Raw genomic sequence first — 27,869 nt, 5'->3', positions numbered from 1 at the left:
GAAGACCATTCTTGGAAACAGTAGGAGCAGTGATAGATGTGAAGAACGGGAAGATCATAATTGAGCATGGAGAGCACTTCAAAATGGAATTTTGCATCAAGAAAATAATTAAAAGGCCAACCATTGATAGTCAAGTTTTTTTCACCCAAACAAAGGAAGGAAGAGTCAAGCATCACAAAGAAGTCCATACTGCATTTGCTGTGGAACCATGACAAAACCTGAATAATTGGTTGGACCATTCTGTTTCAGTGGAGGGGTTTCTAGAATATTTCCCTCCTAAAACCCATGCTTGAAGAATATGAAGAGTCAAACTTAGTGACTTAAAACAAGCTCACTTGGGAGGAATTCCCAAAGGTATCCTTTATTTTCTTTTAATTTCATTTTATTTATTTTGTCTTATTTTAGTTTTTTACATATTTACATATATTTATAAAAAAAATGAAAAAAGGAAAAAGGAAAATTTGGGGAACCCTAGGCTCTACCCGAATCCGTACTCGACGCGCCTGATCGTGTTCCTACTCGGGTGGCGAATGCAGTCTGAATTCCACAAAACCCTAGCCCACTCTTTGTGAAACCCTAGCAGCAACCCTTTCTATTTAAGAGGACCAACCCCTCTTTGCCCAAGACAAAATCGATAAGTCCTCAAAACTCTTTAACTTCCATCTTCTTATTTTTCCTTTCTCTCAAACTCGAGTGCTATAAGATTTTCGGGAACTAACCCTAATGATCTTAACTTTAGCTCTCCTTTCTTTTCAAGAACTTACCAATGGCTCCCAAGATGAAAACTTACCAAAAGAAGGAATCTAGGTCTACCTCCACCTCTACGAGAACCGGAGGTGACAGCGTGGATGCTCGCGATTCACAGGGAGGAGGAGACGTTTCGCATTCACAAATGTCGAGTGGACGTTTCCAATCCCCCACACGATGCTCAACCTGATCTGCCACCCGAGCCAGCTCTCGAGCAACCGATCGTGTAGACACCCGTGTTCGCTCTCCTAGCCAAGTAGCGGTTGCAAGCCGCCGATCTCCTCGACATAGGGACCTGTCTACGTCTGAGAGAACCGTCTCTGACCCAATGGAGGTCGATTCAGACGTCGAAGGAGGAGAGCCGGCGGAGAACCAAACCTATTGAAAAGCAGAACCGTGGTTGCAAGAGATAAGAGACCAGCCTCCGAAAAGGCTGAGAAGGTAGCTGAGAGGGCAGCGGAAGAAAAGGATCCAGACACGGAGGGTGAGAGTCATGACCACGAAGAGGAGCAGAGAGAACGCCCCCGGTTGGCATCGAGGAGGCTGAAGCAAAGAGAGATGGAGAAACCGGCCAAGCTCTTCAAGGTCCTCCACAAGATGAGCTTTGTTGGTACCTGCTACCCCCACCGCGAAATGATGAAACAGTTGGGAATCGCAAGAGATGTCGAGTTTCTCTTCGACATGTGCCACCTTGGCCAGATGATGCGAACCAACCTCGAAGCTTATGAGGAGGAGACGGTTCACTTCCTTTCCACGCTACGGTTAAACTACTTTGAAGACCACTCGACCTTGCTACCCGATGGGGGGATCGGGTTCATCACCTTCTCTATGCGCAACAAGGAATACCGACCTACCTAGAAGGAGATGGAGGAGCTGTATGGATTCAAGGCTGGGTGATGTAAAGAGAGATACAAGAAGTCTTAACTAATCAAGAGATTGTTAAGCAAGACTTATATGTGTAGGAACATGATACGCCCAAAATTCGAGGATCACTCAGCCGGACTAAAAAGGATAAAAACTCGCCAAGGTGCAAGGTGCAACAACGGAGATTTAATGGATTGAGGGGTTGCACAGCAGTTGCGGAAGGCTGCTGATATTCCCAACTCCAATCGCTGCTAGATATGACACACTTGTCCAGCAAAAGGAGGCTGTCGCTTGGATATTACACACCAAGAAACAAAGAAATGTTCTAGACAAAGAACAAAGAGATAGACTCTTAAAATGAAAAAAGAAAATTGATTGATGATTCTCAAATGAGATTACATGAGTTTATATAGAGATAGAAAACTTGGTCACAAAGCCAAATATTATTCTTGAAACTAAAACACAATAAAGATAGATAGTTGAATGAAGATTCAACTCTTTGAAGTTTGTCTTCCCAAGGTGTCCTTCCCAAGGTGAGTTGAACTCTATTTTTGTCACTCTTCTTTGACCACAAAACAAAGTGATTATTTTGGACTTTCTTGTACTTGTATTAGGCTCAAAGTGGGCTGGACTTGATAGGTATCATCCCCAATAGTTTTTCCCATGCTCTCTTTGGCCATAAGCTCTTGTTAAAGCTCATTTAGTGTTTCTTTGATCTTCTTTGCCTTTGACTCTTTGATCCAACTTGCTGATGAGAAACAACATGGGATGTATCTTACTTCATCCTGGACTTAGTAGAAACAGCTCCTGGTTGCCATACATAATTTTGGAAGCTCCTAAACCAATTGGACCTAAAGCTCTTCAAGTGTAGAACTAGATTGACTTCCTTTGGCAAATGGGGCGTAACCTTGTGGTTTATTGGCCAAATCTTGTGTTCGTGGGCTTGTTGGAAACATAAGCGATCCATTGACATCCTCCAACTGATTTCGTGTCTAAATGGTGGCTGAGTTGGTCTGTGTAATACAATCTTTGGCTTAGACGTGAAACTGGAACTCGGATAGATCCACTGAGTTGAAATATTCATATCTTCACATATGAACTGATCTGAATGTGATTCCAATTCTCCATATTTCTACAGTGAATCAAGATTCCAGAAAACTTTGGTTCATAGCTTGAATCCTTCTGACTTGGTCGTAGTCCTCCTTTGAATACTCGTAGGTCCAAATCGCGTAGCCATGAGTTCAGCTGAGTTGTAAAATGAATAACTCCTTCATCCGAACTCTGATTGGACTAATTCCACCTCGAGATATGTTCTAGATGAGATAAGAATGTATCCCAAATAGTAGTTTGGCTGGAAGAGTTGACCTTTGACTTCGTTCGAGGTGAGCAAGACTCAAGGGTCGTCTTGGATGGTCTCATGATCACATCAGAACAAATACAAGAAATCTCAACTAATCTAGGAGATTGTTGAGCAAAATTTATATGCTTAGAATTCTAGGTTTCTCTAAAGATAAAAGCAAGAGTTCAAAGACTTTATGAAGAGAAGAGTTCTCGACAATATTATTAGAAATTAAAAGCTGCCATACAAAGATAAAGCTCAATGCTTAAATAGAAGAGAGGGGTAAAGCCACTAGCCCTAAATTCAATAATGTTAAACATCTAAAGAGAATCTTAAAGAAAATGAAATAACATAGCAAAAGGAAATTGAATAACACCAACATAAAAATGAAACATGGAGAAGAAGAAATAGCTAAGAAGCTTCTAGAATGCTACATTACTGAGAGTGGAGAAAACATGGAAGTAAGCAAGGAAGAGATGAAATCCCTATGGCTGACAATAGGAGATAAGCTTCCCTACAAGTCTACAAGCTCCAAATCTGCTCAAATAAGAAGCCCTGTTTTGAGGTATTTTCACAAGTCCCTAGCCTGCACTCTGTTTGCTAGGAAGGAAACTGGGAATTTGAATGATCATGAGCTCCAACTGCTAGACATTTACTTGTGTGGAATATTGGAGTACTAGGGATGGTAGAGCTCTAGTGGGGGATGTGGCGGACACTAGCTTGGTTGTTGTGCTGCTTGACCAGTTTTTATATCTGAAATCTTGGGCAATGAAAACCGAGAGGCGGGAAGGAGCTGGAGAGATCTCAATAGGAGGTTTGGTCACACCGATCTTGGTAGTCTGCGATGTGCCCCTAAAGGGGGTGGTGCGTGAGCCGAGATGGATAGATATCGACTACCTCACTTTGGCGAGATTCTTGGATTATGAGAAGCCAAATTATATGTTACTCTTCAAGTTCGTTCATCTAGCAGTTGGAGCTACTCAAATGATCCTGCCCAACGTCGTGTGCACAAAAATCCGGCTAGGGGCGAACATAGACTTTATGCCACCATTAGAAGAGTTGTACAACCCTGAGGGGGAATCCGAAGCTGAAGAGAGAGAGCCAACAGGGCAAGGACAGGGAGACAATTCGGAGGATTACGATTTTGAGGCGTATGTTTGCTCTCAAAAGCAACCAGTGGGAGAAAGAGAAGCTCACAAAAGAATCGGGTGGTTGAAGAGGATGAACAAGTTCTTAGCAAAGAAGGTAAAGGACCTCACTGGCACAGTAAAGGTGATGGGAGGACAGATCAGGGAGTTGAAAGACAAGGCAAGCTGTGCCTCAGCTCCCACATGGATGGGGAGGAGCGGACCACTAGGAGGATCCGAGGTTTGGCACCTGCAGAGCCTCATAGGGCATCATCATACGAGCCACAGGCAGAGGAGGCTGTTACCAGACCCGATAGGTCCCGAAGAAGCCACTTAGATGCCTATCCGACACCTAACCCAACGGGTACACAATGTCATACTCGATGCCTCCATCGAGCATCCATTCGGGTGACCACTCAGCTACCTTCCCTTGGCCTTACCAGATGTTGTACACCATGTCATACTCGATGCATCCTGCAAGCAGCTACACGGGTGACCATTCCGGACCTCTCCCACCATACCCGTCGTACTACCCGATGCCCTACCCGATGAGCTACGCGATGCCTTACTCGATCAACCCCTCGGATGCTGGTCCGAGCAAGTCGTCTGTGCACATAACCGAGCTCTCTGATGAGCGAATCTCGGCACCTGCTGAAGCTAGTGACGATCCGGGGTACACGTTGGCGAGCATGGAGGCTGCCACAACCTCCTTCTTCACCAACCCATGAGGTACCACTTTCATCCAAACTATTGTTTATACCATTGCATTTTCACTAGTTTTATTCATTTGAGTCTGCATCTATTTGCATTAAAAACCCAAAAAAAATTAAAAAAGAGTGTTCATGTAGTTGCATTTACATATTAGGATTGAGTCTAGATTGCTTCATATAGGATTGTTGCATATGGATTTTAGGGGACAATGATTAAAACCACCTTGTTTAATGTCCAACCTTAGGATTGAAATTATAGCCCTTAATCACAGTTCATTGTTGCTAGATCAATCTTTGGGAAAAAATGACAAATCTTTGTCTAGAACCTTGTGTCTTTTGAAAGCTTCCTCCACTTGCTTGAACATTGAATCATCTCTATATGATTGGACTTAACCTAAACTTAAATTGTTGATAACTTTATATTTTACCATCTATTAGCATGCATTTATCTCCTGTTTTGCATTGTTTAGAGTTAGTTTTAGCACATTTATGTCTTTTATTCTCAGTTTATGCATTTGGATTGCATTTGCATATTTGTGTGCATAAACAGGTGAATTAGGTACTTTGGAAGCACAAAGGAGAAGTTGTGATCAAAAAGGGACATCTTGCAAGGGAATAAGGCTCAAAAGAGGAGGAAAGCAATCACTCGACAATGGACTCGAGCACACACTCGACCGTTTGACAAAAAACACTCGGTCGGATTCAAAAAACGTCCCTCAAAGATCGACCCGAATAAAGATCTTCCGTTGGCATTCAGGTTCCAAGTTCTTCACAAAAGTTATAGAAAACCGAGTTAGCTTTCCAATGCCGGTGGTCTCCGGCCGATCGGAGTTATGGTACAAAATTTATCCCAAATTCACTGAACAGATATCATCCCAGATCGAGGACTCGACCGTTGGAAGAAGCAGAAGAAGAGGTCACTCGACTATGCACTCGACCGAGCACATGGTCGAGTTGTGAACCGCCTCTCTATTTTGTCTCCTAGCTAACTAGGGCTTCCCTTCTTTTCTATAAATAGGTCTCTTAACTCTGGCCACAGAACAAGCTCGTTTTTTTAGGTCTAGCCACCAAAAATTGTAATCTTCATAACTTTTGATCCTTTAAGTATTTTCATTTTATTTCTTCTACAAAGTTGCTTATTTTATCATCATCTTTATGATTATGTCTGTTTCATCATTTTCTGGGTTTGTGTTCTTACATCTCATTTATTAGATTCTGAGTAGAGATAGATTCTTAAGGATGGGTTAGGTTGGTAGAGAACTTAGTTTGTTTAGGATTGTTTAAGCTTGAATTCCATAAAATCCTTTCTAGATTAGATATGCTCTATGCTATTATTATACTGAGAAGGTAAGGATAGATCTTAAGCTTCTTAGCATCACACCAATGTCTAAGTTGCTAGATAAGGCTAAGTCTAGAGATTATCATGAAGCATGCTAAGAGATTAGATGTTTAAAGTGATTTTTGAAATACCTTGAAATCACTAGGGAGGAAGTCCCTATGGTATCCTTGTATATATTGGTTTAATTTTTGGTTATTTTGATCTTGTTTTAGTGTTTTGGTGGTCAGGGAAGCAAGAGAGTTTAATCAGAGGAAGAAATGAAGGATCGGAGACCAACTCGACCAGCCCACTCGACCGAGCGCTTGTCCGGGTATGAGATCGAGTTCCTCCTTCTCCAGCAGCCTTGAGGTACTACTTTCACCTAATCATTGTTTATACCATTGCATTCCATGTTTTTATCTTGTTTCTGGATTCTTAAATCCTCTTTCAAATTTCTCTTACACAAGGGACTGTGTAATTTAAGTTTGGGGGAGGGTTTGAGATTACATTTTATGTTGTTTTCTGTTTTCTTATTTCAAATTTTTAGCATAATCATACAAGCTTCTGCATTGCATCTAAGGTATAGAAAAACCATAAAAATTTGAAATTTTTTCAAAAAAATCTTTACAAAAACAGAGTGTTCATGTAGTTGCATTGCATTCTAGGATTGTCTTTAGTATATTGCATATAGGATTGTACATATGCATTGGGGAACAATGATTAAATCTACCATGTTAGAAGTAGATTCTTAGGATTGAACCCACAACCCTCATTTATATTGCTTTGTTGCTAGTTCAGTCTTTGGAAAAAAAATAATAAATCTATGTTTAAAGCATTGTGTCATTTGAAAGCATCTCCTTCTTGTGTGAAACTTGCTTGAACATTTTTTTGCATCTCTATAATATTGGACATTAATCTGATCATTAAATATCTTGCTTATGGACTATGAATGCTAGCTCATGGAACTTTGAATTGGGTTAACATTCTCTTTTTACCACTCTATTCATTTAACCCAATCTCTTGTCATACCTTGAAATCCCAGCCTTTTCTTTGGTAGTACTGATTTTTTTTTAGTGAGGCCTCTTTGTTGATAATGCTATAGGATGTGGAATCTTGAGAGTATTGAGAACGACAAAGAACTGGCTCTTGCTTTAGCTAGGTTTGGAATCATTACAACTAGCTAATAAGATTAGTTTTGAAAGAAATAGGTGGTTAGAATGTTGATTTGGGTTCAGGTTTGGGAACAAGAGAGAATAAGAAGGGAAAGAAAGGTTTACTTGGTCAAAAGAAAAGAAAAGAAAAGAAAGGTCTATAAGGTTAAGTTTGGTTATAAGCTCTAAGTCTCAAAGAAAATGTATAGAACGTATTGTTATAATCTCCTAGAATCAAAAAGAAAAGAGTAAAGAAAAATCAAATAAGATTGGGAGTATAGCAAAGAAAGAATATGAAAGAGAAGGAGCTAGTGTTTAAAATAAACAGTAGCCTTAGAGATATACAAAAAGAATAAGACCAGAAGTTACAAAAAGGGGTTCAAGAGATCAAAGTTTGAGTTTTTGGGTTGAAAATAAAGAAAAGAAGGATGAGAAAAGGGTAGAAAAGCTTCTAGGTGGGTAGAACATCAAGAGCTAAGCTTTGTTTGCCTAAATTGTTCTCAATCTTAGATTGGTTTCACAACTGTCTAGTATTCCTTCTTGTTTGAGAGTTAATCACCCTAAAAACACAATTATCAGCCTACCTTCAAAAGCCTTACCCTTCAACCAATTGAGCTTGATTCATGTTCCATTTGCAAGGTTACACCAAACACTTTAATGAATGTGAAAGAGATGTTCAATGGGATTGCAAGTCTTTACTAATAGATAGGAGTTGAACTAGAATGGTGCATTGTGATAAGCTTAGGAAAATATTTGTAAACACTTTGACTGATTCTTTGCACCATTGAATTGCATTTAAGGACTGTGGTTTGAATCCTTTGTTATTGCTCTTTGTTTATGAGTTCCCATCTTCAAGCTTCTCTTCCTTCTTATGTCATGATTGTTTGCTTGAGGGCAAGCAAAGACTAAGTTTGGGGGAATTGATAACTTTATATTTTACCATCTATTAGCATGCATTTATCTCCTGTTTTGCATTGTTTAGAGTTAGTTTAAGCATATTTATGTTTTTTATTCTCAGTTTATGCATTTGGATATAATTTGCATTGCATTTGCATATTTGTGTGCATAAACAGGTGAATTAGGTACTTTGGAAGCACAAAGGAGAAGTTGTGATCAAAAAGGGACATCTAGCAAGGGAATAAGGCTCAAAAGAGGAGGAAAGCAATCACTCGACAATGGAGTCGAGCACACACTCGACCGTTGGCCAAAAAACACTTGGTCGGATTCAAAAAACGTCCCTCAAAGATCGACCCGAATAAAGATCTTCCGTTGGCATTCAGCTTCCAAGTTCTTCACAAAAGTTGTAGAAAACCAAGTTAGCTTTCCAATGCCGGTGGTGTCCGGCCGATCGGAGTTATGTTGCAAACGTTATCCCGAATTTACTTAACAGATATCCCAGATCGAGGACTCGACCGTTGGAAGAAGCAGAAGAAGAGGTCACTCGACCATGCACTCGACTGAGCACATGGTCGAGTTGTGAGCCGCCTCTCTATTTTGTATCCTAGCTAACTAAGGCTTCCCTTCTTTTCTATAAATAGATCTCTTAACTCTGGCCACAGAACAAGCTCGTTTTTTTAGGTCTAGCCACCAAAAATTGTAATCTTCATAACTTTTGATCCTTTAAGTATTTTTCATTTGATTTCTTCTACAAAGTTTCTTATTTTATCATCATCTTTATGATTATGTCTGTTTCATCATTTTCTGGGTTTGTGTTCTTACATCTCATTTATTAGATTCTGAGTAGAGATAGATTCTTAAGGATGGGTTAGGTTGGTAGAGAACTTAGTTTGTTTAGGATTGTTTAAGCTTAAATTCCATAAAATCCTTTCTAGATTAGATATGCTCTATGCTATTCTTATACTGAGAAGGTAAGGATAGATCTTAAGCTTCTTAGCATCACACCAATGTCTAAGTTGCTAGATAAGGCTAAGTCTAGAGATTATCATGAAGCATGCTAAGAGATTAGATGTTTAAAGTGATTTTTGACATTAATGATCTGATTCTTAAAGCCTGTTTAGTATGGTTTCACCAATGAGAGTTGGGTTAGGATGTTACTAAACTTGATTACCTCTGTCATGAGAGTGGATTGGTAAGCCCTTAAGATCATTGTCTAAGGATTAGCTCTTTGTTGATTGAGTTTTGTTAAGCAACCTAGATAGATTAAGTTTAATACCAACCAATAATTCTCATCCTTAGGATCTATTTGCTACTTGTTTGCTTCTGTTTCTTGCATTTAATTACTTGTCTTTTTCTGCTTTATTGTTTCTGCTTTTAGTTTTAAGTTTAATCTTCTGTTCTGCATCACTCGTCCATGCACTCGACCTTGGTTCATACCATGCTCGATCGAGTGCTAGGTCGAGCTCCAGTTGATTTTCTTATTTATGCTCTGCTCTTTTCTAGTTTTCTCTTGTTACTTCTGCTTATTAGTTAATTCTGCTTAGTCTTGTTTATTGCACTTGTTTAGTAGCTTAATTTCTGCTTAGTATTTCTTTAAGTTGTTTTGATTGCTGCATTTTCATTTCTGCTTCATTAGGTTGATAGATACCACCCCCATATCTGAATTGGCTTAACTTGTACTATCTTGATTGCATCTTTTGTGATTAGCATAATCCCAATTGGATTGACACCTTAAGTACTACAATGCATAAGGTTAATTGAACCTACTAGGATAGAGACACAAAAATCGTAGTATCAATTGTCTTTCTTATGGAATTTGAATACTTGCTCTTGGTAACTCTAAACTCGGGTTGACACTTCATTTTTGCCAGTCTTTTCGTTTAACCCAATTTGTTTTTTCCCTACCCTTGAACCCAAACCTTTCTTTAAAACTCTATTGTGAATTGTTGAGTGAGGCCTTTTCATTGTGTTATAGGTTCACATTGACAGTATTGAGAACGACAAAGAACTGACTCTTGTTTTAGCTAAGTTAGAACTTTTGGACTAGCTAATAGAATCGGTTTTGAAAGATAGGTGGTTAGCATGATTATTTGGGTTGGGTTGGGGAATAAAAGAGAAATTAAAGAAGAAAGTACCTAAGGTTCAGTTTAATTAGCCCTAAGTCTCTAAGTAAAAAAAAAGAGAGGGAAAAAAGATCTTGATATAGTCTCCTAGAAAAAGAAAAAAATAATATAGGAATTTTATTAAGAGTTTAGCAAAGATAGAAAAATAAATAAATAAATAAAAGAGCTAGATGTTTAAAGTTTAAACCTTGGGGATTGTAAAAAAAAAAAAAGAGTTAAAATCAAGGTTATGGGTAGTTTTACTCTAGGGTGTTGGACATAAAGAAAGTGAATAAGAAAAGGGTAGATTATCAATAGTTAAGCTTTGTTTGCCCTAATTGTTCTCAATCTTAGATCGTTTTCACAACTGTCTAGCATTTCTCCTTTTGAGAGTAAGCCACCCAAAGTTATTGTTTGAAACTCACCTACCAAAAAGCCTTACCCTTGAAATCGATTGAGCTTGATTCACTTTCCATTTGCAAGAATTCGCCAAACACTTTAATGAATGTGAAAGAGATGTTCTTTGGAATTGTAAGTCTTTACTGATAGTGGGAGGATGAACTAGATCGATGCATGGTAATGAGCAAGGAAAACTATTTGTAAGTATGTTGATTGATCTTAGCACCGTTAAACTATTTTTAAGGACTATAGCTTGAATCCTTCGTTTAGCACAAAAAAAAGGTTATGAGTCCCCATTTTCTTACCTCATCCTCCTACTTCCTTGCTAGAGGACTAGCAAGATTTAAGTTTCGGGGTCTGATAACTCTCAAATTTACATGTTTTAGACACCCATTTTTGTCCATATTTTGCATTATATATACCTAACCTTAGCATTTTTAGGTCTTTTACTGTAGGAATTTGCATTTAGGCCATTTAGGGTGCTGCATTCTTGCATTTGTGCATTTTCGATGAAAACAGGTCCTTTAGAGCCTAAAATGGGGGAAAACAAAGTCAAATCCGAACATGTACCCGTAGGAGCTTTTGAGCAAGAAGAACAGTCTGATGCTCAACCCGATCAAGGAGGATCTAAGAGCAGGAAGAACAACCCGAAGACCTATCCGAGGAGCCACCCGACTTGAACCTCGTGCACCGCCTCGAGCGACTCAAACACTTTTTCCACTTTGTTTGGAATCGTTTTTATTTTCTTTTGCATTTCTTTATAGATTTAGATATTGTACTCTTCTACTTTTACTCTATTTTTCAAGACAATGCAATCTTCCTCTTCTTGTGTTTTTATGCTTTCTACAATGAGATCTGAGTAGTGAAATAAAGTTTCTAGGGATGGGATAGACAAATAAGTATTCTTGATCGGTTAGGATGTCTTAGCTTGAATGTTTGTTTTATATAATTTTCCTTCTAGATTGATGTTCTTAATGCTATTTTCAGACCGAGAGGTTGAGACTAGATCTAGGGTGTTTTGCCATCGACATATGTTGTTGAAATGCTTGAATCAATCAATGCTACGACATCCCAAATTGGTCAGGAACACTGAGGAGTCGATTACCCCATCCTTAGGAGCTTTCACATTTTGATCTTTTAGCCTTTTATTCATAACTCGACCCCTTATCCGAAATGATACTCGATCATCAGTCTCTTGTATACCTTCGATCTGTTCATACTCTTCTTCTTAATACGATCAAGCCCACCCGATCATGTACTCGAATGCTTGCATCGAGTGCTTAGGTCGTGTGGTTCTTGTTCTTTTATTTACCTTTGCTTATTTTAGGATTGTTAGATAAAACCCCAATTATTGTTTGGGTTGACTTGCTTGTCTTTGATCATATCTTATCTGTTAGCAATACAACTATTTGGATTGATAACCATTTGTACTACAATTGCATATGGAATTGATACCCTGGGTGAAAATCCTACTATCAAAGCCACCACATCCTGAAACGTGTTACTTTCCTTAAAATTACCAATTAATCATTTGAATCCAGAATCAGAGGAATTCACTTTTCTGCTTCACACAAACCATCTTTCGCCGCCTTGGGATCTCGAGTACTTAAACATGAGGTAAATTCCCTTTCTTTTATTTTATTTATAATCTTTGGTAGGTTTTGAACTTATAATAATACGCCTAGAATTGCAAAACATGGTCCGCACTTCTGGTAATGTTGCTTTCTATGAAACCTCTCCACCAACAGAGAGCGATAATGTCCCGTTTATTTGTTACTCGGCTAACGGCGGGCAAGATACGCCAAGAGCATTACGACTTTGCCTTGTCGCTTTGTGGATTTGGGGCTCAACACTATAGTGCTTGGTCATCATGGCTTTGATCTTGATGTTTTTCTTGTTCAATGCTCCGGCCAGCTCGTTAGTGGTGAAGGCACGCGGTAATCCACTCTTTATAGGTCTAACAGGCACGTTGCTCCTTACATCCCGCCCACGCTCCATGACTTCGACTTAACAAATATTGGGGTGCATAGTTGCCTAAAAGTTGGTATCCAAGTTTCGTACTATGTTATGTCTACGCTCGAGATATATTGCCTCTTAGTTACATACGGAGGAATGTTGGCGATCTCCTTTATCCTTTTTTTGATTGGATACAATGTTTTCTCCAGGCTTGGCAAAGCTTTCAAGCATGACCCGCATCAACTCACGATTCAAGAACTCAGTGACCCCAGAGGGTGGAGTCCTTACTGGTTCTTCGTCAGTTGTTCCCTCCGGACCTGCTTTCGGGTGGACGTTGGTCTCCATGTTTCAATATCCGGTCTTGTGTTGCTCGTCTGGCTCCGAGCTCCTCTCTGATATGCTGTTTTGGACTTCACTAGTGTTTGGCGACTCGGAGGATAGTGTCGTCCGTCCCCCTGGGAGGTTTGGGGCTGTTATTTTATCAAGCAGAGTCCAGCCATTGTGATTCTTCCTATGTCTTTTCTTTAGTAGTAGAGTGAAATAACGTAGAACTGTGGTGTAAGTGATATGATTCTCTTAAAGAATCGACACCTTCGAGTTGGTAGATAGAGACACCTTGATTCTAAAGACGATAAAACCTCAAGAATAAGGATGGTGGAATGACTCTTGATATACCGGCTTGATCTCTCACCCTTGCACCAAAAAGATTGGACCTCTCAGAATCGCACCAAGGAGATCAGGTTTTGACTGTTGGAATCACACCAAGTAGTCAGTTTTGATTGTTGGTATCACACCAAGCAATCGGTTTTGTTCACAAATAACAGAAAGGAATCACTCTTAAAAAAAGAGAAAAAGTTTATAAATTGTTTATTTCATTGCTCTTACATGAGTTTATATAGGAAAAGAAACTTGGTAACAAAGCCAAGTAGTAATTATTCTTGAAACTAGAAAACAATAAAGATAGTAGGTTGAATCAAGACTCAACTCTTCAAGTTTTCCTTTCCAGTGTGACTCTTGAACTCTATTTTCGTCAGTCCTCTTTCATCAAAAAATAATGTGATTATTTTGGATTTTCTTGGATTTGAATTAGGCTCAGAGTGGGCTGGAATTGATAGATGTCATCCCCAATATAATTTTTCATACTCTCTTTGGCCAAAAGCTCTTTTAATAGCTCATTAAGTGCCTCATTGACCTTTTATCTCTTTGACTCATTGCTCCAATTTGCTGAGTCATTTCTTCACCTTGGGATCAGTAATAACAACTCCCGGTTGCCAAACATAACTCTAAAAGCTTCTAAACCAATTGGACCTATAACTCTTCAGGTGAACAACTATCGTATCCTTGTATTATGTGGACTAAAGCTTGTATTCTTGGGATTTGTGGAAACATAAGAGATCCATTGACATCCTCCAACTTATGTCGTGTCGAAATTGATGCATAGTTGGTCTGTGTAACATGAACTTTGGCTCATAGGCGGCACCAATTGTGCAAACTGTAAACCGAGCGGTTAACAAAAGCTCAATAGATTCAAGAGTTAGATCCGACAGTTTTGTATACAAGAATTGCTAACTTTCGGAAGGGAAAAGCTAGGATTTTCTAGTCACAAACAGGGTTACGGCCGGTGGTGGCCAATCGACAATTATGCATTATAAATATTTTGGTGATAAGTTAACCTCAAAACTTTTGTTGATTAGTACATATTACATTATATTTATTTATTTGGACAAAAATTACATTACTTATTAGTTATTACAAATAGTAAAACCCATCTGTTTCTCTAATTATGAATAGTAAATATATTAAAAATTAAATTAAGTTTTGAAAATATACTATTTTGAAAAGAAACCCATTAAAATGTATTGATAAGTCCACAATTTGTTGTATATGTGTATGTGGTATTAATTTGAAATCTGGTTAACAATATACCTTATTGAAAAATGAATTTTTGATGAATATGTTTAAAGATAGACACCATGATCATTACGGCACTACCTATCCATTTGACGGTTGCATGCTTGTAGTGTTTGTTTTAGTTAACGAAGAATATATGTTTACGAAAGATATCTTCAAACACTAAATGAAGCACACACAGATAATCTTAACCGTGTAATTAATATAGTAGATTGGTTTTAAGTGTTTGGAGATGGGATGATCAAGAATGAATGTCACATTATCAGCGGAAATGTAACATTCGCGAACCAAAATGTGCATTTTGGGGAGGGTGTCGATCGACACCAACATTTTTCTGGTTCGGCTTGATTTATTCATTGATTTGGGTCGGTTTGGTTTAAGGAAAACCATAGGACCAGACTATTTAAGTGGGAGAATGACCTAGGTCGTGTTTTTATTGTGTTGTCGCCTCTGAAAACAGAGAGAAAATGAGAGAAACAGTTTCTTAAGGTTTTTGTGAGGGTTTGTGAGTTTTGAAGGCATTTTTGGTGAGATCTTGCTGTGGGAGTGAAGATCCAGGGCTAGGTACGTGTTAGAAGTTTGCTGGGAGTGTTGGATTCGTCATTGTTTGTCAGAAACTTCCTGCAAATAGGTGAGTGAATGACCATGGCTGATCTAAGCCTGTGATTCCTTGTTCTTGCTTGCTTGTTGCTGTTTTGTGTGTTTTTCTTGCTGGGATTGATTGGTACAGGTTTTTACGGATGTATATGGCTTGGGGTTTCAGTATTGGGCGATTTGGTGGAGTTTGGGAACAAAATTGGACTCTCGGCGTTGAGCGGATTGCGGTTGCCGAGGTAGTGTCGATCAACACCAATTGGTGTCGGTCGACACCAGTGAAGCGACATCAATCGACACTATGGGGTAGTGTCGGTCGACACCTCCCTTCCAACGATGATGTTTGTTTTCCCTGGTTTGTATGTTTGTTTGTTGATTGTTTTGGACATTGGTATCACAGTTACTTGTGTGTACAACCCAATAGATGGGAGGATTGCCTCACTGAGTGTTTATCAAATACTCATGCATCTCAATTTGTGTTTGTGGTGCAGGTAAAGGCAAAGTGTGATCGTGGAATCAAGGCAATGAAGAGGAGAATGTTCTACGAACTCGATTGGTTGTTGTCTGGCATTACTAGGTTGCTAGAGTTGGGTTTTTAGAACTTGCTAGGTTTCTGGTTCCTTGTACATTGAACTCGATTGGTTGTTGTCTCGCATTGAGGGTGTGTGCTATTTCTCAGGAGCCGTTGGGTTTGGAGGCGGCTGATAGAGCAGATCTTCTGAGCAGGGATGTGGGGCTGGTGAATGCCTCTAGAGAAGGATGTGGGGCTGGTGAATGCCTCTAGAGTTGCTGGTTCGGAATATCATGTCTTTGCCAATGGTACCATACTTGTGTACAGTCTGATCTGTGTGCCCAAGGATGAGGAGTTGAGGCAGGAAATCCTAAGAAAGGCTCATGCGAGCATATTCTCTATTCATCCAAGAGTGACCAAGATGTACAGTTACCTCAAGAGGTACTATCACTGGTCGGGATGAAGAAGGATGTAGCTAGTTGGGTCGCAAGGTGCAATGTTTGCAAGCTAGTGCAGGCTGAGCATCAGGTTCCAGACGGGTTGCTGAAGAGCCTTCCTATTCTAGAGTGGAAGTGGGACATGATCAAGGGTTGCGAGAGTCTCGGACTTTTGATGCTATTTGGGTTATTGTGTACCGGTTGACTATGTCAACACATTTTCTGGCCATTAAAAAGACTGATGTAGCAGCGGTCTTGGCTAAGAAGTATGTGAAGGAGATACCCAGATTACATGTGGTGCCAACGAGTATTGTGTCTGAGAGGGATTCCAAGTTCACTTCGATGTTTTGGAGGGCGCGCACTATGGTGCATATGAGTAGAACTTATTATCGCCAAATAGATGGGCAGTCAAATAAGACGATCCAGATGCCAGAGATTTTGATGAGAATATGTGTGTCGGATATGGACGGGTTCATGGGCCTAGTGAGAGGACTTGAGACCCATTAAGAAAATTGGGGTCATGGACTGGTATTAGACATGGGGCCTATTGAGAGGTTGGCGGTCGGGGCGTTACAAGTGGTATAAGAGCCAAACCTAGACGAGTATGGAGTCGAGTTGACTCACACACCATCGGGGGTGACGATATTAGTGCGCAACGAGGACGTTGCTATCTGTTAGTGGAGGTGAATTGTGATATCCTGGCTTGCGGAGAGGTTTAAAAGAATTGATTTATCCACCTATGTCACCAAATTGCACTTATCTTTTCGGTGAAGGGTCTTGAGAGAACTACAGAGTTAAGTGTGCTTAAGCTGGAGTAGTCTTAGGATGGGTGACCTTCAGGGAACTGACTGTTGAAACTTTGCAAGTGAGGACAAAACACAGGGAAAGATCATGTGGTGATTTGTAGGGACGGTAACAAGTCTTTAAAGCCTTTCGGACATAGAAAATGGACCATCGGGTATAGATGGGCTCACGGGTCTATTGAGACGACGTGAGGCCCATTAAGGAGGGTGGATCCATGGACTGAGATTGAACATGGGGCCTACTAAGAGGTGGTGGTGAGGGAGTTACACTTGCACATAGTAATTATACTTTTAGGTTTTTTAAAATTTCATTAGTTTTACCAAACCTTCAAATTATTATTTTTAGTTTTACAGTTGATTAAACTTAATTAACCTATAATTATGTGTTTTTATGCATTCATATGTTAATAACTATTATTTTTATAACTTTGTCATCGTAACTTGGTTATTATTTACCAAGTGACCTTAAAAATATAAGGAAACACTTGTTTAAGTTCTTTCATAACAATTCAAAATTGATATATTTCAAATAATTATTCATTTATAGTATACATCATTTAAACAATATGTATTATCAACACTTTTTTTATGTTTTATTAATTCATTCTTAATTTTGTTATTTTCTACTTTTTATATGGTAGTACCAGTTTTATCTGAGTTATGCCAGTTTTACTCTCTTGTTTACACATCTAATGAAAGAAAATCAAACATTACTAGACTTCAAAATAAGTTTCAAGATAGAGTTTTGACATAAAAAATTAGTACTACATAAACCAAACATAATTCATAAATAATTCAAACATGAACATTAAAAGAATCTCAAATAACAATCATTGGATTGCTTGTCTCCGCTGCCTTTTCTTCCGCCTTCTAGGTCGAGTTTTTTTGTTACTTTCTCCCAGTAGATGCAAACCTTTTTTTCCCCTCTTTGTTTTCTGATTCGGCAGAATGATCAGCACATCTTTGACGTCATCCGGGACATCCCACCGATACTTATCCGGTACTAAGTAAATTATCTTGTAATATGCCATTGCCCACAGTTCCGTCCAGTAATACTTATGTACCAGCCACGAACCGGATTTCCGGTTTGTGCATAAATCGACGCCAAGGTAGAGTATCGATCAATGCTCGTAGTTGGTTCATGTATGGGTTAATTCTAATATCTCTGGTTTGACTCGGTTTGATAGGGAAAAACATAGGGATTACCTATAAAATGGAGTTTGACGCCCTACGACCCTATTTGGCCGTTTTCATTCCAGAGAGAAGAAAATTAGAGATTTCTTAGTGTGTTTGGAAGGTGGAGAATAAGATCAGAGTGTGGGTGTCGAGTAGAGGTTGTTCGAAAGCTTGGATCTTGTTGTTCTTTGTCAGTTTCAACCAAAACAAGAGGTGAGTGCATGACCATGACTTATCTAAGCGATTAGATCTGTTTTGTATGATTTTGTGTGTTTGATTGTTTGTGTTCTTGTTTTTGAGTGTTTTTTGTGGTGTTTGTGGCCTGTTGAGGGTGGATTTAGCATCACGAACTTTGTGGCGACAGTTGGAGCCGAGAGGAGTCGGGAGAGATCGTGTTCGGCGATGCTTCACGCGACTGCATTGATCAACGCAAGGAGTGCATCGATCGATGCACCAAGGGTTTGGGTGGAGACACAAGGAGTGCATCGATTGACAAAAAGGGTTCAGTGTCGACCGTGATGACAAGGAGTGTGACTCGACGCATGTGTTCAGAGTTGTCTTGTTTGTTTGCTTTTGTGCATTGTTTGTGTTTGTCTTTTTGGTTGTGTGTATAGCCCAGTAGATGGGAGGATCGCCTCATTGAGTATTTGTGATAATACTCATGCATCTTAATTGGTGTTTGTGGTGGAGGTAAAGGCAAAGTGTGATCGTGGAATCAAAGTTATGATGAGTAAGATGTTCTAGCGGATCAGTTATTTATGCTATTGATAGTGTTGGTTGATATTGGGTTATTCAGTATTTAATTCATTACTTTACTGATAATGGTTTATGTATATGTGGGTTGTATTTGACTGGGGTTAGGATGCTAGTGAGTATTGGATCACGAAATATTATAGTGTTGAAAACAAAAAAACGGGTCGGTTGTTTTAACATAAAACACAACTCATGGAATGGGATATCCTTACCTTCATAACTTTGGAATGTAATGAAAGCCGCCGGTGCGTGCACACAAGGGTACCTTTGAACATCGAAAAACTTGCAACTGCAACTTCTCAATCGCAACTTCACCAAATAAGGCTTTCTTTCACTATCAATGACATTGTATTCAAGTTTGGAAGTATTTAACTCTGCACCTTTAGTTTCTCACCAATTGCCCATAAATCTCGTAAGTAGTTCTCCACTAAAGAAATAAATGTATTTGCAACCGATCCAGACATGGCATCTTTCCAATGTTCATTACACAATTTAGAGATTTTTTAAGTATCGCATTAAGCATGGTAATAAGGAGTACCTCGTTGCGTCTTTAAATATGCTATTAATCGATTCCTCATAGTTGCTTGTGTCTAGATTGTATCTTTCTCCTGTAAAAACACATCTCACCCATTTTTCTTTCTTGAAAAACTTGTCAGTATGTTTAAAACATATATGACTATATTCGCTTCTAATTCTTGGTTTTTTCAAATTTTGCCTAACAATGTGATATTTGGCACTCTACTTTTGTGACACATGTCTTTCTCGTTAATTTTAAATTTAACATTATATTTTTTAATTTGACTTTATTTTATTTGTTAAAAAAACTATAATTGTTGGTTTGCTTTTTGAATTTTTATAAGATTGTTACAAAAATATATTCCTTCGATTTTTTAGTTTTAGCATCTAATATAATTCATAATAAAATCATATAACTTAGAACCTAAAAAAAAAAAAACTATCAACCCAACTAAAAACCGAAACCAAATTAATTTATGATAGACTAATTTAAAAATATAGAAGATTTTCTAATATATATATATATATATATATATCACATTATATTCAAGAATCATGTATAATGTATTAAAGACACAACTCAAATTTGTATTTAATAGTATTCTTTTCTTCTTTTTTTGCCAACCATTTAATAGTATTCTATAAGTTACAGTTTGACTGTCTTTAAAACATAAACATATGTACTAAAAAAATGGTTTTATAACATAATTATTTTATCTCCCCCATGAAATATATGTATATATAAAAACACTAATTTCTGTTAGATTTCATTTCTAATATTTTTAATATAATTATTATTTTCATTTGGTTAAATTAATTAAATTTTATTTTAAAACTTCTCTTTTGAAAAAAATCCAAATTATGAAAATTTCTCTATAAATTAATAATTCTTATTTTATTGATAAATTAAAACTTCTTTAAATTAATAAAATTTGATAATCCCAACTTAATTAATTTAGAGGTTTTACTGTACCTTGGAAAAGTTCTGAATAATATGTGGATCGGTAACAAACTGAAATATCCTCTTCTAAATCATATGTCATGTCTTTTCATTTCCTACCTATATAATGAACCTCAACAAAAAAAAAAAATTGTGCAAATGGTGAGTTTTTCCTTTGGATATAATCGACATACTAAACGATGCGAGATGGAATTGTCTTCCGACTGAACGGTCTTAATCCCATCACGTCCATCGATGTTCTCTTAAACTATTTCCACAAACTAGAACTGGAATGTTGGTGGATCGACAACTCTAACTGATTTTAAGAATTCAATTGTAGCATATATTTAGCTAAAGATGGTCGTGAATCAGACAAAATTGGTAAAAGTCTCATGTAAGCGATGAAATAAAAAGATATCAAACGTTTCATATTTTCTCTTATTTTGGTTATTTGTTTATTTTATTTTTTTCTTATGATCGCCGTCGCGCGGGAGGAGAGATGGCACCACAAGGCTTCGTGGAGAGTTAATGGCCGTTCCTACCTTGTCACGGATCTTTAAAATCATTGATTCTCTTGAGATCCCTTTTGGTTCCTATGTGTTCCTCTCTCTTTCCTCAATGATCCTATGTCTCCGTCTCACAACTTCGAGATCTTTTTTCTCTGTGAGGCGAAAATATGATTCTAGACTTGAAAATCTGTTTATGAATCTAGAAGCCATTGTAAGAGATAAACCCATAAAATTAAAATTGATCTTCCTCTTCGTCTTTAGAACATGAAAGGATATCTTGTTTTTTTTTGGTTTGGTATTATATCTGATTTACATGTTGTCATTTTTGCTTATTAATCATTATAATTTGATTGGTTATTTATTTTAAACCAGGTGTCACACATGCTTGAATTTAAAATCTGAGGTGTCAATCTCTGGATAGAAACATACTAATTTTATTGTATTGATTTGATAAAATAATATGATAATAATTTTTGTGAAAATCATTTATAAAGATATGGTCCAAACAACTCCTTTTATTAGTTCATGTTGTATGAATGCAGACACTTGTTTATTTCGGTGAGGTGTAGAATCTGTTTAAGATTTGGTCAATTCACTAATTAGATATAGTCCAAATATTTGAATCAATGATACATAGATACAGTCATAAATAGATCTAGATTACACTAGTCACCAGAATCCACACCTTCTTAATTATTTCCAAATTGTACATGTGATTCAGTGTATCATAATATAATCAGGGGTCTATGAAATTCAATAGTCCTGTTATTTTTTAATCACATGTAAGCAAAGAGTTGTGAGAGAAAGAGACTGAACGAGAAAAGAAACGATGGCACACTACAGAGCGAGCTCAGAGGAAGAGAACATGATGAACAGGGCCAGTAGTAGCCGAAAAATCGAAGAAGAAGACGAAGAGGAAGCCATGAAAGTAGCGGCTATGGAGAAGTTGCAGCGTCTTCCGACGTACGACCGGGCAAGGAAGGCTGTTCTTAGAGGGATCACAGGAGGTTTCAAGGAGATTGACATGAAAGATCTTGGCTCCGCGGAGAGAAGAGAGTTATTCGATAGAGTGATGCCGATGGATGACGAGGATTGGCATGGAGAGTATCTACGGAGGCTAAAGAGTCGTTTCGATAGGTAAATCTACTTTAAAATATTAAATTTCTTATGTGTAAGATTGTTTAATCTGTTAGATAATAAACTTTGTTTTTTTTTTGTTACTATGTCACAAACAAAAAAACCAGAGTCTCTTTGAATCTACCAACGATAGAAGTCCGATTTGAGGATTTAAACCTGACCACAGAAGCCTATGCAGGAAGAAAAGCTGTTCCCACAGTCATGAACTCATTCGTTAACGTTGTAAAAGTAACATCTCATTCCTCATTGGATTTCTTGTACAACAACAAAAAAAATCATTTGCAAATCCATTTTGTCCTCATTACGTTTCTTGTATAGCAAGAAATCAATTTGAAAATCCATCTTTTTGGCATCTCTCTGATCTCGCCTAATCGTCTAGTTTTCTATTAAAAAAAAGGGTATTGGGACGACAATCGGAGTTCTTCGGATTCAGAAAAAGAGAATCTCCATTCTTAAGGATGTGAGCGGGATCATCAAACCCGGCAGGTTCATCAACCATCCTTAGCTAGCTATTCGTCCTTTCATTTTTGTTTCGATTCTAAATCCGTTTATGATATTTGTGTGTTTTGCACCAAATAATTTACAAAAAATGAATCAATTTTTCATTTTGTTTCTTTTTACTACACAGACTGACTCTACTTTTGGGACCACCGGGCTCTGGAAAGTCTACCTTACTAAAAGCATTGTCTGGAAAGACAGAAACTGGACTAAAAGTAAATAGACACACTACTTCAATCTTTGAAAGATATCCAAAAAAAAATGTTTTTTTATTGGTATGAAGCAGTGATATGATAGTGTACTTGTTTAATGGTTAGTCTACAGGGAAAGTGACGTACAATGGGCATGAATTGCATGAGTTCGTGCCAGAAAGAACTGCCGGCTACATTGACCAATACGATGTTCACTTGCCGGACTTAACAGTTCGTGAAACATTAAAATTTTCTGCAAGATGCCAAGGAGTGGGAACAAGCTACGGTATAAAAAAAAACATGATCCTCTTTATTCTGTAATGATCTCTCCAAACTAATTATTATTGACAGATATGCTTGCGGAGTTACTGAGACGGGAGAAAGACTTGAATATCAAGCCAGAGCCTTACCTTGATGCGTTAATGAAGGTACAATAATGAGAAATTATTAGGTAGGTTAAGAGATGTTAAAATAGAATTTTTTTTGTCTTTATAATGTTATGATATTATTTACAGGCATCGGTTATGAAAGGTCACAAGGAGTATGTAGTCACAGATTACGTTTTAAAAGTCTTAGGACTTGAGATGTGTGCTGATACGATAGTTGGGAATCATATGAAAAGAGGAATCTCTGGTGGGCAAAAGAAACGCGTAACCACTGGTATCGATCGATCGATGAGGAGTTCTTATTGATAGTGTTTCGACGGTATATTGAAATGTGTTCTTAAGGTTTTTGGTTTGTTGTGTGTAGGTGAGATGTTGGTCGGACCAGTGGGAGCTTTCTTCATGGACAACATTTCAGATGGTTTAGATAGCTCTACGACGTTTCTGATCGTCAAGAGCATTAAGCAAATGATCAAAGTTTTCGATAAAACCGCTCTTATATCTCTTCTTCAACCTCCTCCTGAGACATTCGAGCTCTTCGATGATGTCATTATTCTTGGAGAAGGCCACATTGTTTACCAAGGCCCTCGGGAAAACGTCCTTGAATTTTTTGAATCTATGGGGTTTAAGTGTCCTGAAAGAAAAGGGATAGCTGATTACTTGCAGGAAGTGAGTTCTCCGACAACATTCTTGTTTTTAGTGAAACATATATATATATATATATTTATAACTCAGGAGGGATCCTAAAAGCTTCCTAGGCCCAAGACTAATCTCCTAGGGCCTCCGAACATATATTTTTCTTTTACTTTGCGTTATATACTAATCAAGAGATTACACTTTTCATTTTTAGATTTTATCCAGGAAAGATCAAGAACAGTATTGGGCTAATCCAGAGCTGCCATATCGTTATGTATCAGCACAACAATTCAAGGAAGGCTTCAAAATGCACCATTTCGGGAGCACAATGCAGTCCCAGCTTGCAACGCCTTATGATCGATGGGATAATCACAGAGCAGCCCTGACAAGGACGAGATATGGAGCTAGCAAGTTGGAGCTACTAAAGGCATGCTTAGAACGAGAAAGAATTTTCATGAAGAGGAACTTACGCACTTTTCTCTTGAAGTCACTTCAGCTCTTTATCAATGCAGTTATAATCACAGTTGTGTTTTCACAACAAAAGGAACATCACAGTACGGTAGAGGATGGAACCATATACATGGGAGCTATCTATTTGGAAGTGCAAATGATTGTATTCTCTGGTTTTTTCGAACTTCCCATGACTATTGATAAGCTTCCAGTGTTCTACAAGCAACGCCATTTCAGCTTTTACCCATCATGGACCTTCTCATTACCAACCTCAATCATAACCTTCCCTTTATCCTTCGTTGAAGTCTTCATTGTGGTCTTCTTTACTTATTACTTCATTGGATATGATTTTACCATCACATCGTAAGCTTGTCTTAACAAAACCATAAGTTTTTCTTTGCTCTATATATTTATTGTTAACCGCTTCTTTTTCTATTTTTTGTTTTTTGTTACTATAGGATCTTTAAACATTACTTAGTTCTAGCATTGTGCGGACAAATGTCGTATGGACTATTTCGGTGTATTGGTGCAGTGACTCGAAATCATGTGGTTGCAAACACAATGGGATGTCTTGCTGTGATGTGGCTAATGACATTCAGCGGCTATGTGTTGTCGCGAAGTAAGTTTTAAGGAGGTTGTTGTTGTCCATATTGATTCTTTTAAGTGTATGATCCATAAGCTATAATTAGTGATGCATTGTGATGCGCAGATCAAGTACACAAATGGTTAACATGGGCGTATTGGACATCACCAATGATGTATATACAGACAGCTGTTTCGGTTAACGAATTCCGTAGCAAGTCCTGGAAAGATGTAATTTTCTGGAAACCGTAACACATTTTTTGGAATCCATACTTTTACTTATGTACTATTATTTGCAGGGTCTAGGAGTTGCGGTCTTAAAATCGCGAGGATTTTTTGTAGAAACTTACTGGTATTGGATTGGACTTTTAGCATTGATCGTATCTACAATCATGTCCAACATTATTACATCTTTGAGTCTGGCTTATCTTAAACGTGAGTGTCCTCACTTGCTCTTCCTACATCTATGTATTAGATCAATACTTTTAAACGTAAAAGTTTTTACTTTTGTAGAATATGGAGTATCCAAGTATGCCGTTATACCAGACGAATGTGGAGAGACTGATAGCAACGATATTATAACGGGTAAAAAACTATTCATCTCCTTTAAAAAATTCATGATTTTTAAAATATATGGTTAAAAACTTAAAATTATATAGGAGTGGCAACAACGAGAACATGCAACGACAAAAAAGTTCTTATACCTTTCAAGCCTCTATACATGACGTTTGAGAACATCACATATTCTGTTGATACTCCGAAGGTATGTGAATAACATTTTCAATAAGCGTAAGAGATTATTCAAAGACTCAAGTATATAATCTTTATAAAGAGGAATTTGTAGGAGATGAAAAAAGAAAAGGGCATAGCAGAGGATAAACTGGTCCTATTGAATGGATTAAGCGGTGCTTTTAGGCCGGGTGTTCTTACTGCACTTATGGGCGTGAGTGGGGCAGGCAAAACTACTTTGATGGATGTTTTAGCCGGGCGTAAGAACACAGGATACATTCACGGAGATATACATGTTTCTGGATTTCCTAAAAAACAGGACAGCTTTGCCCGTGTTTCGGGTTATTGTGAACAATCTGACATCCACTCCCCTCTATTAACAGTCTATGAGTCTCTTCTTTATTCTGCGTGGTTAAGGTTGCCCCCTAATATCGACACACATACTCGAGAGGTAATTAAGTGTTTTATTTAGTTATATAATATAACCAAAAGATCACTGTTATAAGATTCAAGAAACCATATTAACTAATAGAAGAAACGTTTCAGCTCTTTATTGAAGAGGTGATGGAATTGATAGAGTTAAAAGCATTGAGGGAGATGTTGGTTGGACATGTGGGAGTTAGTGGGCTTTCGACCGAGCAAAGAAAAAGAATGACAATCGCAGTAGAGCTTGTAGCAAATCCTTCTATTCTTTTCATGGATGAGCCAACATCCGGATTGGATGCAAGAGCGGCCGCAATTGTCATGAGGACTGTTAGAAACACTGTTGACACTGGAAGAACTGTTGTATGTACCATTCATCAGCCGAGTATCGATATTTTTGAATCCTTTGATGAGGTAACTTTGACTTATTATTATTCTTTGTGTTTTTATTACTTGTACCTTTAGCTATGCACCTAACTTTCATTTGTTTAGCTTTTCTTGTTGACAAGAGGAGGAGAAGAGATCTATGTTGGTCCAATTGGCCACCATTCCTCTCAACTAATTGAATATTTTGAGGTAAAAGAGAGAATAAGTGAAGTTATTCGATTAACACCATCTCATTCCTCATAATAACTGAACAAGAAAAATTTTAGGGAATAAGAGGAGTAGGAAAAATAAAGGAAGGTTACAATCCAGCAACATGGGCCCTTGAAGTTACAACAAAGGCAAAAGAAGATGTTCTTGGTGTCAGATTTGCTCAAATATACAAAGACTCAAACCTTTACATGTAAGTGGAGTTGCATTCATAAAAAAAAAATTACTTGAGTCTTGAACAATCTCATAAATATTTGTTTGTCTATGGATGCAGGAGAAACAAAGATTTAATTAAGGAATTGAACGTGGTTCCTCCTCATGCACAAGACATTCATTTCTCAACAAAATATTCAACATCCTATTTCACTCAGTTCCAAGTTTGCATGTGGAAACAGCACAAGTCATATTGGAGAAATGTTCCTTATAACGCAGTGCGTCTCAGTTTCGGGGCTGCTGTTGGGATCATGTATGGAGTCATCTTTTGGAGCCTCGGCAAAAGAAAAGGAACAAGACAAGATATCTTCAACAGTGTAGGTGCAATGTCAACTACTATTGGCTTCTTAAGCTCACAAAGTGCGGCAACTGTGCGTCCTGTCGCTATGGCTGAACGTACTGTTTTTTATCGAGAAGCCGGTGCTGGAATGTACTCGGCTCTACCCTATGCATTTTCACAGGTACCTTCATTTCTATGTACCAATTAATAATCCTATATCATATGCATGTTTTGGTTTCTAATCTTGAAAACATGAAAACCATTTTTGAAGGTGATAATCGAGATTCCATATACAATGGCTCAAGCTTGTATCTATGGAGCTATCGTCTACGGGATGATAGGATATGAATGGACAGCTTCCAAATTTTTGTTGAACATATTCTTTACCTTCATCAGCGTCTTGTACGCTATATACACTGGTTTTATGGTCATGGCCGTAAGTCCTAATCAAGAAATCGCTTCGATACTCAATGGTATCATATCCACATCATGGAACGTCTTTTCAGGATTTGCCATTCCTCGCCCAGTAAGTAACCAACCCTTTTAGTTATCGAGCCTCTTTTTAAAAGTGTTTTAACAAAAATATTCACAATTAAATGTGTATATTGAAATATTTTGCAGAGAATGCCGCTATGGTTAAGATGGTTCACTTACGTGTGTCCAGGGTGGTGGGGACTGTACGGAGCGACAATAGCTCAATACGGGGATGTAGAGACTCAGCTCGATACGGGTGAGAAGGTTGTTGAGTTCATGAAAAATTATTATGGTTACGAATACAGTTTCTTGTGGGTTGTTTCACTTGCCCTCATTGCTTTCTCTTTGTTTTTTGTAATTATTTATGCTTTCTCTGTTAAGACTCTCAATTTCCAGAAGAGATGAGAAAATTTGTGGACACCAATACCTCATTATCTACTTGTTTGTTATGAAATTAAGTTTGTGTTATCGGATGATATCTTTTGGTAATTTAGTTTTTGAATGTATCACTGGAAGCTT

At 37.9% G+C, this 27,869-nt stretch overlaps 1 protein-coding gene across 1 annotated transcript; it reads left to right on the top strand.

The window, feature by feature from the left end:
* The first annotated feature begins 21,471 nt into the window (after positions 1 to 21,471).
* On the top strand, positions 21,472 to 27,818 carry LOC104698780 (ABC transporter G family member 38). Its single transcript, XM_087456331.1, has 21 exons — positions 21,472 to 21,897; positions 22,005 to 22,125; positions 22,295 to 22,383; positions 22,526 to 22,610; positions 22,713 to 22,872; positions 22,938 to 23,014; positions 23,102 to 23,246; positions 23,337 to 23,638; positions 23,820 to 24,418; positions 24,514 to 24,674; positions 24,765 to 24,868; positions 24,937 to 25,072; positions 25,151 to 25,222; positions 25,297 to 25,400; positions 25,482 to 25,817; positions 25,913 to 26,203; positions 26,282 to 26,365; positions 26,443 to 26,576; positions 26,658 to 27,057; positions 27,148 to 27,402; positions 27,498 to 27,818. Exons 1-21 carry the CDS (start codon positions 21,590 to 21,592, stop codon positions 27,753 to 27,755), a joined length of 4,221 nt encoding a protein of 1,406 aa, XP_087312457.1. The 5' UTR covers positions 21,472 to 21,589; the 3' UTR covers positions 27,756 to 27,818.
* The last annotated feature ends 51 nt before the right edge of the window (positions 27,819 to 27,869 follow it).

Source organism: Camelina sativa, chromosome 6 (genome assembly GCF_030686135.1).
Source record: "Camelina sativa cultivar CO46 ecotype springtype chromosome 6, ASM3068613v1".
Taxonomy (NCBI): domain Eukaryota; kingdom Viridiplantae; phylum Streptophyta; class Magnoliopsida; order Brassicales; family Brassicaceae; genus Camelina; species Camelina sativa.
Note: the sequence above shows the minus strand (reverse complement) of the source record. Positions and strands in the feature narration are given on the sequence as shown.

What these genes read in the sequence shown, in the direction of transcription:
- LOC104698780 (XM_087456331.1), top strand. Translation starts at nt 21,590, where the DNA reads ATGGCACACTACAGAGCGAGCTCAGAGGAAGAGAACATGATGAACAGG. An exon ending in CATTCGTTAACGTTGTAAAA is followed by an intron (nt 22,126 to 22,294) that starts GTAACATCTCAT and finishes ATTAAAAAAAAG; the next exon opens with GGTATTGGGACGACAATCGG. An exon ending in TACCCTATGCATTTTCACAG is followed by an intron (nt 27,058 to 27,147) that starts GTACCTTCATTT and finishes CCATTTTTGAAG; the next exon opens with GTGATAATCGAGATTCCATA.